The sequence below is a fragment of the Schistocerca piceifrons genome, chromosome 2 (genome assembly GCF_021461385.2).
Source record: "Schistocerca piceifrons isolate TAMUIC-IGC-003096 chromosome 2, iqSchPice1.1, whole genome shotgun sequence".
NCBI lineage: Eukaryota > Metazoa > Arthropoda > Insecta > Orthoptera > Acrididae > Schistocerca > Schistocerca piceifrons.
The window spans coordinates 111,174,631-111,188,469 of NC_060139.1; the positions used below are offsets into that span (position 1 = coordinate 111,174,631).

The 13,839-nt window shown below is 38.9% G+C and overlaps 1 protein-coding gene across 1 annotated transcript in view; it reads left to right on the plus strand.

Annotated features, from left to right (window-relative positions):
- The first annotated feature begins 4,776 nt into the window (after nt 1-4,776).
- Nucleotides 4,777-13,839, plus strand: part of LOC124776954 (transcription initiation factor TFIID subunit 7) — an 80,349-nt gene continuing 71,286 nt past the window's right edge. The window contains exon 1 of the mRNA XM_047252186.1: nt 4,777-5,014. Coding sequence (XP_047108142.1) covers nt 4,934-5,014 — 81 coding nt within the window. The 5' untranslated portion in view covers nt 4,777-4,933. The remainder of the gene's footprint in view (nt 5,015-13,839) is intronic.

Below are 13,839 nucleotides of genomic sequence, written 5' to 3' on the forward strand. Positions count from 1 at the left end.
AATCTTATATCTCTGGCAGGAAACAAAGGGTGTTATTAGGAAAGAGACATGTATCAAGCTATCAGGCATCATCCAACTGGGAACTAATTACATGTGGGGTCCCACAAGGTTCCATTTTGGGGCCCTTACTTTTTCTTGTGTATATCAATGACCTTTCATCAGTAACATTACCAGATGCCAAGTTTGTTTTGTTTGCTGATGATACAAACATTGCAATAAATAGCAAATCAAGTGTAGTCTTAGAAAGATCAGCCAATAAAATATTTGTAGACATTAATCACTGGTTCCTAGCCAATTCTTTGTCACTAAACTTTGAAAAAACACACTACATGCAGTTCAGAACTTGTAAGGGGTGTCCCAAGAGTATATGTCTAACATATGATGACAAGAAGATAGAAGAAGTGGACGGTGTTAAATTCTTGGGATTACAGCTTGATAATAAATTCAACTGGGAGGAGCACACCACAGAACTGCTGAAGCGTCTTAACAAATCTCTGTTTGCAATGCGAATTTTGTCAGACATAGGGGATATAAAAATGAAAAAGCTGGCATACTATGCTTACTTTCATTCCATAATGTCATATGGGATTATTTTCTGGGGTAATTCATCAAGCCAAGCTAAAGTTTTCCGGGCACAAAAACGTGCAGTAAGAATTATATGTGGTGTGAACTCAAGAACATCCTGCAGAAGCCTGTTTAGGGAACTAGGGATACTAACTACAGCTTCCCAATATATTTATTCCTTAATGAAATTTGTCATTAAAAATATATCACTTTTTCAAACCAACAGCTCAATTCATGGAATCAATACTAGAAATAAGAATAATCTTCACAAGGATTTAAAGTCACTTAGTCTTGTACAAAAAGGTGTGCATTATTCAGGAACACACATTTTCAATAACTTGCCAGCAGCCATAAAAAGCTTAAAAACCAATGAAATTCAGTTTAAGAGAAGCCTAAAGGATTTATTGGTGGCCAACTCCTTCTACTCCATTGATGAATTTCTGAGGAAAACCAACTGATTTGTATATAAGTACAACATAACTTCTGCACAATTTCAGTGCAGTAATGTGTTCACTGAAAATTTGTGTGTGTGTGTGTGTGTGTGTGTGTGTGTGTGTGTGTAAGTATAATCTAACTTCTGCACCATTTCAGTGCAGTAATGTGTTCATTGTAAATAAGTATTACAGTAGTTGTATTACATGTTTCTTACCTTATAAATAAATATAAAACTTTTTTATTTTAAATTCAGTGCAATAGTATTTGTAAAATGACTCTTAGTGTTCATTAAAAAATGACGATCATTCCACTTGGGACCTGTGGAATGGTACATTAGCTTATTTGTTTTAGTTTAAATATTTGTCATGTATTGTTGTTTTTCTGACATGTTCCACATCCTGGAGGACCTCCTCACTACGGATCAATTGGAATGAAAGTAAATCTAATCTAATCTAATCTAATCTAATACAAGGAGCCTGAGGAAGAGGAATCTGCATTATATGTTTTAGGAAGTCGAAGCACCCATTTTCGTTTCTTTCCTTCTTTTTGTCTGTCAAATTATACCCAAGATTACTAAAAGGAACACAGTGTTACGAGCTGCCATCGTATCCCAAGAAAAATTGTTTTGTTTGAGATTAAGTGTAGCTGCCATTCCAGTGCAAATTTTTGTGCATTAGTCATATCTCCCTCAGCACCTTTCCCTTCAAGATTTATAGATTTTCTTTAGATCCTGTATTTGGCTCTTAACAGTTCAGGTGCCTTGTTTATAATTGGGTTCGCTAGTGAAAATACATAAATGTTGAACACTGGTGCTTGCAAAACTGTTTCACATACAATCCAGAGAGCTACTTAACAATAAATAAGTCTGCCAAGACTCATGCTTGAATATACAACTCTAAAACATTAATTTATCTATAGTTTACAAACAATGCATTTTGTCACTGCTGCAGTGATGGCAGGTTTCAGTTCTCTTCGTTATCAGACATCACATATACCTGACAACATACTTATTTATTTTTATTTTATTTACTTATTTTGACCAATATTTGAGCATTGTTATCCCATTTATGTCATCATAGGAGTTTACATTTATTATGCAAATACATTTTTTGACACAGTTACAGTATAGATAGTAATAGAACACAATGCGCATAAAATATACACTAGAGAACAGTTTATTAATTTGAGTTTTCTTTAATGTTAAGTAGGCAACAGTACATAAAAAGTGATGGGACTGTCAATACTTTCAAGTCTTTAAAAAGTGATCTGCATGAGGTTTTAAAGTTTGTAGCTCCAGGAATAGACTTGATAGCCTTTTCTCAGATAACATTTTTTTGGCCTCTACAGCATTGCCCCATAAAAGAATACCATATCGTAGATGGCAGTGAAAGGAGGCGTAGTAGGAGTTAAGAAACAGAGATGATGGTACACATGTCTGTATTTTAGTCAATACAAAGTTAACATATGAGAGTTTTCTGCAAATGTGATCTTTGTATTTGTCTCTAATTGATTTGGAATCGAGGTATATACCAAGTGCCTTAACAGTTGAACACTCAGTCTCACTGCTTGATAAACTGAAAGTGATGTTCACTGTCTGTTTCGTAGTTGATGGATAGAACATTGGTTTTGAACCATGTATTACACAGGTTGAAATAGTCTTTGTTCTATAGTTTCAATTTGTTTATTTCTACTCCAGATATCATGGTTCTTGTGTCATCAGCATACAGTGCAGATTTACAGGGCAAGTTGCTGAGAAGATCATTCACAAATATCATAAACAGTAAAGGGCCAAGCACAGAACACAGAGGATGACCCTCGAGTTACATATAAGTACTGGAACTCTTAGTTATTGTAGACACAGTTGGATTCCTGCTTATGATAGAAGCTTATGAGGGAGAGTTCTATGGCTCTGACTCCATAACACCCAAGTTTCTCAAGTAATATTGTATGGTTCACCGAATTAACATACAAATAAGTTACACACACCCATCAACATGACTCTATTCATAATATTTCTTTTTCTTCAAGCTGCAGCTAAATTGCGATCCATTTCATTGTAAAATATTAAATATATTACCCATATGTATAAAAATCAACTTCATCATTTTGGTAGATGGTAACTAATTTAGTATACTCTAGTCATACAATTTAGACTGCTGCCTCACTGGTTCACTTAATCTTTCGTCATTAATAATAAATTAAAAAAAAAGAAATAACTAACAACAAACAACTGATAACAACGAGGGAACGAAATATGACACCGTTACGGTGTCGTGACTTGACGTGCCGTAACTTGATGTGGCGTGACGTGACGGGACGGTCAATATGGATGCCACCACTTGAAATAAGTTGCAGAATGTTTTCATGCGGCGTGACGTGACGACCGGCATGAATTGTCCTTTATTCCCTTATAAATAGTGTTTGACGTGTTTGTGTGTATCTATCAACGCTGGCAATTAAATGTCGATATTTTGAAATGTTATTTCACTTCTCAGCACTTTTCACATAAAATTATTCAAGAACATACGTTGTGAATCTAGCTTGGGTCATAAATGAACTTAATCGTTTTTAGTTCCTCAATTCCAGGACGATGCTCCGGCTTTTTTACGTTATTACGGATGGTGGCTCGTAACATTATTTCCACTATTCGCTACTGACGTGACAGACAATGTGAATACTCCCACTATGGTACTTAGATGTGACGGACAGTGTGAATTGGCCTTACTGAGGGCTCGTATCATACTTGAGTCGATTGTGTTTGTATCCCTTGTTGCTTTCCTTTTGTAGTATTGAAGTACCTCATTAAATTATCAGAAATTTTGACTATGTGAATCATACGACAGAGTATTAATTGCCGAACACAGGGGGAAGAAAATATGAAGAATTTGACCAAAGGTGGTTCGTAAAGCCCGGTCCACACGCAACGATCTGTCTGCGCAGACATCGGCGCAGATGTTTGTACATGCAAAAGATATTTTGAAATATAGAAGTGGAGAAAGTTCTGTCGTGGTCTGTGTTCGCAACTTGTGTTGCAAAAAATATTCAGACCAACCGCAGGAAACAGAGAAAGTGGTCAAAAGGTATAGACAGTGGCTGCTAAAGCGAAAGCAGATTTCTCACGTAAATTTACTGCGAGAGTTGCAGGGCGAACCTAACGACTGGCGAAATTATTTGCTTATGAGAAAAAATACTTGTATAGAGAAGGGCAATTTCTCCTCATAAACGCCTGGCGGTAACATTAAGATTCCTAGCAACAGGAAGGAGCTACAAGGATTTGGAATTTTTAACTGCAATATCGAAACAAGAGTTCAGTGAAATAATACCCGCAATTTTTCAATTAGAGCATTGTATGCTGCTGTCTTTTTGTCTCAGTCACTATATTCTTTACTTTAATCTTCCACAGACATGGGTGGTTTCTACATATTTCAATGAATTCACTTACAAACTCCCGAGAAGACTGACGAGTATCAGCCATTTTAATGCCCTGTGCGCACAAATACAAACACTAGACTGAGCAAACAGCTGTTTCGCGCCAGATTTGCGGCGATCTCCTGTCCACACGCTCCAACTTGTCTGCGCAGATGTGGTTTGAACCCATAGATTTGAGAGGTTTCGCTCAAACCTCCAACTCCAACTTCCAGGTTTGCACACAGCTGAGGTTGGTGCAAATCTCCTGTCCACACGCAACGATCTGTCTGCGCAGATGTGATGTGCGCAGACATTTGCGCAGACAGATCGTTGCGTGTGGACGGGCCTTAATGTCGTCGTGAACTGTTGTATCTTCCATAAGTTCCTTGCAACAAGTGTTGTTTACCTAGTGTCAAAACGGTGTGGAGTATATGTACATATGATTTTGTATATAAACGTTAGAGAGTGATGTATTATGCAAATCACATATACACAGCAAACCGTAGGTAAAATCTGAAACATCAATATGAATCGGCACAATGAACCAAAACGAGAAGCTGAGCCGCCAGTGGAGCTAGAGAGCCAATTTATCTTACGGCTCCCACCAGTAAGTTATCTTTCTGTTCACTCGATTTGTATGGACCGTATTTAAACTAACATTTTTTTTCCATATCATGTCAACTCATACTACATCGGCAACTATTAACTTAATTTGTGCGTTGTGAGAGTTGTGCATAACCTATTTTGTAGTATGTTGACGTTTGTGATTTACAGTTACTGTGGATATCAAACGTATCGTATCACATTAGTTTCCTATTTTAACAGGAATGTATATTGCCTCTAGTTGTCACAGATTAAAGTTGTTGTTGAATTTGATAGCAGATATAACATGGAAAACGTTCCACAGACATATTAAATTTTGTACAAGGTTTTTGTGTTGGCGTAATGTAGCTCTCGTTTTAGCTGTTAATCGCCCAGGGTACTGTAATATTTGTAGCGCTTCAAACCCATAAAATGAAAGATAATGAGAAAACCTTAGTTGCAAGTTATTTGTTTACTTTTCTGTAAAATGTTTCATTGGAAGCAATGCAGCACTACTGTGTGTACTGTTTTAAGGTAAAGGACGAATTACTGTTCTTAAACAGCTGGAAATAGCCCTGACTACTGTCTAGTGATTGGAAACTGCTGCAAGTGGATGTGTTTTGAGGGCTATTGACAGTTAGGTATCAGATATACCTCAAGCACTATCCTCTCCTGTGGAGTCCACAGCTCGTGGTCTAGTGGCCAGCATTGCTGCCTCTGGATCACAGGACCCAGGGTTTGATTCCCAGCCAAGTTGGAGAGTTTTTCTGCCCATGGACTGTGTGTTTGTGTTATCATCATCATCTTCGTGACACTGTTTTAATTTGTTGATCCCTTCCGAATAATAGGAATTGTCCAAGTCTGCAAAATAGCTATTGGTTGCTGCAATCACCTCCTCGTTTGAATAAAATCTTTGTCCCGCCAGCCATTTCTTCAAATTGGGGAACAAATAGTAGTCCAAGGGAGCCAAGTCTGGAGAATAGGGGGGGATGTTAAACGAGTTGGAATCCTATTTCCATTAATTTTGTGACCACAACTGCTAAGGTATGTGCTGGTGCATTGGCGTGATGGAAAAGAATTTTTTTGTGGTCTAATCACCAGCGTTTTTCTTGCAGCTCGGTTTTCAAACGATCCAATAGTGATGAATAATATGCACCTGTAATAGTTTTGCCCTTTTCCAGATAGTTGATGAGAATTATCCCTGTTTCATCCACAGTGGGGAAACGACGCTTATAGTCCTGTGGATTCTTTCTGAACAGCTGCCAACTATCCTTGCAACGTTTCACACGATTCAGTTTTTGGTCAAGCGTGAGCAATCGCGGAACCCATCTTGCGGATAGCTTTCTCATGTCCAAATGTTTATGCAAAATATTATGTACTCATTCATTCAAGATGCCCACAGCACTAGCAATCTCACACACCACAACTCTTCTGTCATCCATCACCATATCATGGATTTTATCAATGATTTCTGGAGTCGTAACCTCCACAAAGCGTCCAGAACGTTCAGTATCACTTGTGCCTATATGGCCACTCCGAAAATTTTGAAACCATTTATAAACTGTTCTAATCAAAAGTGCAGAGTCACCGTAATGTTTATCAAGCATCTCTCTAGTCTCCTGAGGCATTTTGCCTTTCATAAAGTAATGTTTAATCTCCACACGAAATTCTTTTTCGTCCATTTTTTGACAATCACTCGACTTCCTTGATTCACATGAATGCCAAACACAAAGAAATAGACCAATATGGCTGAAACTCTGTGTGTGTTCTTTCCAAAGATGCTATTAACTTAACCTGATCTCGATACGTGCCGGTGGTGCTATCTCTTGGACTTTGCACGGACTCTTCAAACGCCCCTCGTAATTACAAGGAGGCCTTTTGGTGGAAAACTTACTTGTTTAGAAATCTTTTTGTTGCGCCTGTCTGTGACTCATCTCCAGTGTATGGTTAGTGGCAATCTACCCTTTTTCACCAAATTATGAAAAGGGTAGTTGCTACTCACAATATAGCAGAGACGCTGAGTTGCAGATAGGCTCAATGAAAAGACTGTCAAACAGAGCTTTCGTCTAAACAGCCTTCATCAGAATTAGACAACACCCATGACCACAGTTTCTGGCTGCGTAGGTCAGACTGAGAACAGCAGTGCATGATGGGAGAAGCAAACTGGGTGCTGAGAGTGAGGAGGCTGGGGTAGGGAGGAGGAGGGATAGCAGGCTAGGGGTGGGACACGGTAAAGTGCTGCTTGTGGGAGCATACAGGGATATAATGCAGAGAGGGTACTGCAGCTAGGTGCGTCGGTGGAATAGAGGGCTGTGTTGTGCTGGAATGGGAACAAGGAAGGGGACACGTGAGCAAAGGGCAGCAACTAATGAAGGTTGATGCCAGGAGGGTTATAGGAACGTAGGATATATTGTAGGGAGAGTTCCCAGGTGCATTGCAGAAAAAGGTGGTGTTGGTGTAAAGGATCCAGATGGCACAGGCTGTGAAGCAATCATTGAAGTGGAGAACATTGTGTTGTGCAGCATACTCAGCAAATGGGTGGTCCAGCTGTTTCTCGGCCACAGGCTGTCAGTGGCCATTCATGCGGATAGACAAGCTTGTTGGTTGTCATGCCCATGAAAAATATGGCACAATGGTTGCAGCTCAGCTTATAGGTCATGACTGGTATCACAGGTAGCCCAGCCTTTGATGGGATAGGTGATGCCTGTCACCAGATTGGAGTAGGTGGTGGTGAGAGGGTGTATGGGGCAGGGTTTGCATCTAGGTCTATTACAAGGGTATAAGCCGCGAGGCAAGGGGTTAGGAGCATGGGCTGTGTATGGATGTTGTTTAATCTATCCTTTTCATAATGCAAAAATTAAAGTGTCCCCCCCCCCCCCCCCCTGGACTTTTTAGATTGAATAATGTAAGGGAGAGGCTATAACCCTGTCTCGTTCCTTCGGGTCGACCAAAGTGTCCGATCCCACCCGTCGGCTTTGACCTGTGACGTAAGGCTGTTGTGATGTGTGACGTCACTACGGCGCGGAATTTAGTTTGTGAGAGTGGCGTGTTTGTAGGTGTCGTTTTGATGCGATCAGTGGTGCTCCCTGGTGGTGTGTTAGGTGATATTTTTGGTTTAGTTTGCGAGTGTGGCATCGTGTGTGAATTTTGGTAAATTGCTTTTTTTTATGTCTTTGGTAGGTATGGATATGACTGACAGGGTCAACAGTTTTCGGTTGTCTGCTATGATGGGGGACAGTGCGTTTTCTCTAATAAAATTTCTTCAACTATTCAGGTTTTTGGATGAAGTCGTGAAGTGTTCAGTTTGTCGTGAAGAAATGAGGCTTACTTAAAGTTCCGGCGTCTCGGACTAGCTGTATGTGGAACTGTCGTAAGGATAACAGGTCAAGGGAAGTGTTTGATCCCAATGTGTGGCTGTGAATGTTGGTATTGGGAGATGTTTTTGAGCTGTATAGGTCAAGGGAAGTGTTAGGTCCAAATTTATGGGATCGGGAGCTGCTGTTGAGCTATATAGATCAAGGGAAGTGTCCGATTCCAGATGATATTGTGTTAGTGGTATTTGGGGAGTTTTGTCTGTTTTTTTCGTCGTTTTGTATGGGAGTGGGTGTCTCAATTTGTTTATATTTAGTTTGTCCCTACCCAAAACCCACCTATTTCCCGCACTTGTCCTGTTAGTGTCATTAGGCTGTTTGTGGAACGTGTGTGTGTTTGTTTTTCGATGTATTCTCGTCCTCATAATGTGTACGTAATGACTTTATATGCGCAATATTGGAATCATGGTTTATGGTTGTTTCCGCCATATTTGTGACGTCATGGGTCAAAGCAAACGGACGGGATCGGACGCTTCCATATTTCCGCTCCTTCCTCTCTTATTGCCCCCCTTTTGTGTCTTTTGACAGTTAGAACTGTTGTCCAACTTGTAACTTGTCAAAAGGTTTAGATTCTAAGTCTTACAAAATTCTGTTGCGTAGTTGGACAGTTCATGATGGGAGAGACCCACTATGTATGCAGTCTCAGAAAGAAACTTATAAAGAAACAGTGACATATTGTGCAATATGTATAAAACAAAGCATAAGTGTATGTTGTATAAAACAAAGCTTAAATGTATATCTACGACTATAAAGCGCAAACCACTGTGACGTGCAAGGCCAAGGGTACTTCCCATTGTACCAGTTATTATTGATTCCTTCCATTCCATTCATGTATGGAGCACAGAAAGAATGACTGTTTAAATGCGTCTGTGCATGTTGTAATTAATCTAATCCATATGGAAATGTTACATAGGGAATTTTAGTGTATTCCTAGAGTCATCACATGGAGCCATTTCTTGAAATTTTTTAAGTAGTCGTTCTCGGGATAGTTTGTTTCTAACTTCAAGTGTGTGCCAGTTCAGTTTCTTCAACATCTCTCAGTCATTCTGCCTTTGGTCATACAAACCTGTGATAATTCATACTGCTCTTTTCTGTATACGTTGAATATCGTGTTAGCCCTATTTGGTACAGATCTCACACACTTGAGCAAAATTGTAGGATGAGTTGCACGAGTGAGTACACAAGTCCTTTGTAGACTGATCGCATTTTTTCTAGTATTCCAGCAATAAATAGGAGTCTGCTATCTGCTTTACCTGTGACCAAGTCTATGTTATCTTTCCTTTTCATATTCCATGCAGAGCGTTACACCCAGTATTTGTATGAGTTGACCAGTTCTAACTGTGACTCATTGATACTTTTAGTCATAGGGTACTACTTTTTTCATTTCATTAAATGCAAAATTTTACGTTTTCGGGCTATTAGTTTCCAGTCTTTGCAGAACTTTGAAATATTATCAAAATCCACGAGAATATTTGTGCACCATTTTGCAGACAGTACTTCATTATAGATGCAGTAGCGCTCAAAGTTATTTTGTAGTTGTATTATATTGTCAGTACTGTCCACATGCAGTGACAACAGTAATTGTGTCACTCTGTCAAAAGCTTCATGCTGCTGCTGTTGCATATTAAGTAAGGTCATACAATAACAATGTAAGTACACAGGTATATTTCTTTAATTCAAAAGTATTTTTTAACCTGCTTTGCTGGTACACTACTCATCAACTATTGTCACTTAGGCGTTGCAGTCTAGTGTTGCTATAACATATTAAAATGAAAAAGTGTGTGCATCTGATGGCAAAAACAGGAATCAAGAGTAGCCAATAAGCCAAGGGCAAGTTGTCCTCAAAAAACAACAGTGATGGAGGAGAGAACAGTTTGTAAGCACTCAGCTGTTGATCCAAGAAAATCGCTCGACAAGTTATAGATGATCTGGAGCAGCATCATGGACTGAACATACATGTCTCTACTGAAAATGTTGCCTAGTAGTAGCTGATTTAAATGGTAGATGACTATCACTTAATCCACTCCTAAATTCAAAGAAATAGGAAGACCAGGATAGAGTTTGTAATGAAGTATCAAACTTGGAATGCTACAGATTGACCAAAGGTTCCATATGGTGATGAAAGTACGTTTAATATATTTTCTTGTGATGATGTGCATATATACGTCAACCAAAAAATCAAAGTGACAAAAGAAAAGTACCAGGTACCGACCATTATGCATGATGGTGGCAGTGTTTTGGTATGGGGATGTTTTTCTAGAAGTGGGGTTGGTGCTGTACTTCCAATAAAAGACAAAATGGGTCATTTCCTGTACACTGACATTTCAGAAAAGAAAATTGTTCCATATGGAAGAAATAATACATCATGTAATAGGCTATTTCAACATTATGATGATTCAAAACACACCCCCAGACATTTAAAAACTTTTCAGATAAAAAAATCTGACTTTTGGGGTGGCCAAGCCAGAGCGCAAATCTAAATCCAGCTCAACACCTCTGTGATGCACTGGATTGACTTGTTCTTTGTGGAAGCTCCTCAAACTAGTTTCAGTTTGTTGCTGCCTTATTGGACAAATGGCCGAAACTCCCGCTTGACCTATTAGAAAAGCTTGTGGATTCAATGACAAACAGTTGTGCAGCTGTGACCAAAGCCCATGAATATGCAACAAAATACTGATTTGTTCTTCAGATTCCAAAATAATTTTATTCTATTCTTACATAGTTAGACCAAAAAATTATTTTTGAGCCAGAAGAATTGTTATTTTTGTTGTGATGTAAGATAACTTTGTTTAAACTAAATATAGTTTTGTAGTAAATGGATTATAACTGCATACTTCTCAGTTACCCACTTGCAGTTTTTTCTGTTACAGACTTATCTTTATATAATTGTAAATAATTCTTTCTACAAAATATTTTTGAGCGCTACTGTAACTGCATCATCAGCAAAAAGTGGAAGGTTACTATTAATATTATCTGCTAGGCATTGATATTCAATGACGTGATAAAACTCGTGGAGTAGTAACATGCACAAGTACAGATGGTGATAGTATCATGTATACAAGGTGTAAAAGGGCAGTGCATTTGCGGAGCTGTCATTTGTACTCGGGTAATTCATGTGAAAAGCTTCTGATGTGATTATGGCCCCACAAATGGTAGGTAGAGCTAGACACATGGGACATTCCGTTTCGGATATCATTAGGGAAGTCAGCACCTCGAGATCCACATTGTAAATAGGGTATTGAGAATACCAAATTTCAGGCATTAACTCTCATCACAGATAATGCAGTGCACTTAACGACTGAGAGAAGCTGTGTTTGTGTATACGAGGTGCGGCTAGAAAAAAACCAGACTGATGCTGGAAAAAACGTTTATTTACAATTATTTACAATTTCATGTTATCTCCTTCAATGTACTCTCCTCCTCGGTCTCTACACCACTCCATACGAATTTTCCACTGTTCATGGCAATGCTGCAGATCATTTTCGGCAAGTCCATACATTACTTCCGTCGCTTTTCTTTTACTGCTTCAACAGTCTCAAATCTAGTTCCTTTCAAAGCTGACTTGACTTTAGGGAAAAGAAAGAAGTCACAGGGGGCCAAATCAGGTGAGTAGGGTGGATGATCTAAGATGGGAAAGTTGTGTTTTGCCAAACACGTCTTCACTGACAACGCACTGTGAGCTGGGGCATTGTCTTGGTGAAGGATCCATGACTTTTTTCTCCACAAATCGTTCCGTTTTCTCCTTACTCGCTCACGTAGGGTAGCCAGGACGCTAATGTAGTAATGCTGATTCACTGTTTGTCCCCCTGGTACCCAATCAATGTGCACAATCCCTTTGATGTCAAAAAAAACAATCATCATTGCCTTGAATTTCGATTTTGACATTTGTGCTTTTTTTTTGTCGTGGAGAACCAGGAGTTTTCCAATGCATCGATTGGCGTTTAGTTTCGTAACATTGCAAACGTTTCACTTGCAGATTTTCCTAGTTTGAAACAAAGTTTGATGTTAACACGCTGTTCTTTCTGTACACTCAACATTTTCCGATGCACAGACAAAACGTCAACTACTTAAAACAGACGCCACGGGCAGACTGAATGCAGGAGGCAGATGAAACTCGAGCAGTAGGCGGAGCGAGAGTCACGTGACAGGCCACGCGACTTTCAGCCTTATTGCATTCATTTTATTGTTTCACCAGTACTAGTTCGGTTTTTTTCTAGCCACACCTCGTAGTTTCACTGCTAAAACACCAGCAACTCTGACTTCGGCAGCCAGGTACTGAGATACTTGTGTGTGAGTTGCATTTGCATGAGTGTGTATGTGTACGTTGTATAATTCTGATGAAGGCCTTTTTGACCAAAAGCTTATTTGTTGGACAGTCTTTTTGTTGTACCTATCTGCAACTCAACACCTCTGCTATATAGTTAGTAACAGTCTATCCTTTTCATAATACAGACAAGGAACACTGCATGAAATAACTTTAGAAATCAATATGGGGTGTACGATGAATGTATCCGTTAGGACAGTGCAGTGCAGCAAAATTTGACATTAATGTGCTATGGCAGCAGATGGCCGATGTGGGTGCTTTTGCTAATAGCACATTGGGTTTTATGAAAGATCATTTGACAATATTCTGCTATGGTAGTCACTGAACACTTCATGCACTGTTCTCGTGACTGCCAAACATGTTTCATTCAGCATCTTTCTACCAGTAGCCTTATATTTCATTTTATACTTATGCGTGGTAGTCTCATAATTGATTTTACAGATTTAGGACTTTATTAGGATGGGGATCAAAGTTGAAGAGCCAGATTTGTTACCAAAATTACAGAATAGTTATTGTCACGGAGATAGTTTGGAAGGCACATTGTAATATTTTTGGTGGCAGTTGTTTGTAGAGGGAGATTATGAGTCAATAATAATAATTTTGTGCTGAAGAAATGAATGTTGGCATTGCTGCAGACACAATTCTGTGGCATTATAGTAAAGACCAATGTAAAAGTAAACTTAGTTTAGAATTAGAAGTTACTGAGGTTACTTGCCAAATTTTCTTCTTGCTGAATTAATGTCTTTGACCCTTGATAACAGAATTTTAGATGCTTTAAAATAACCAGAAAACCATTTTTATAATTGAATATTTGTATGTAATTAATGAAAGGAAAGCAGAAAAGTGGAAGGAGAATATAGAGGGTCTATACAAGGGCGATGTATTTGAAGGCAATATTATGGAAATGGTAGAGAACGTAGATGAAGATGAAATGGGAGATACGATACTGAATGAAAAATTTGACAGAGCACTGAAAGACTTAAGTCAAAAAAAGGCTGTGTGAGTATACAACATTCCATTAGAACTACTGATAGTCTTGGGAGGGCCAGCTATGACAAAACTCTACCATCTGGTGAGCAAGATGTATGAAATAGGCAAAATACCTTCAGACTTCAAGAAGAATATAATAATTCCAATCCCAAAGAAAGCAGGTGT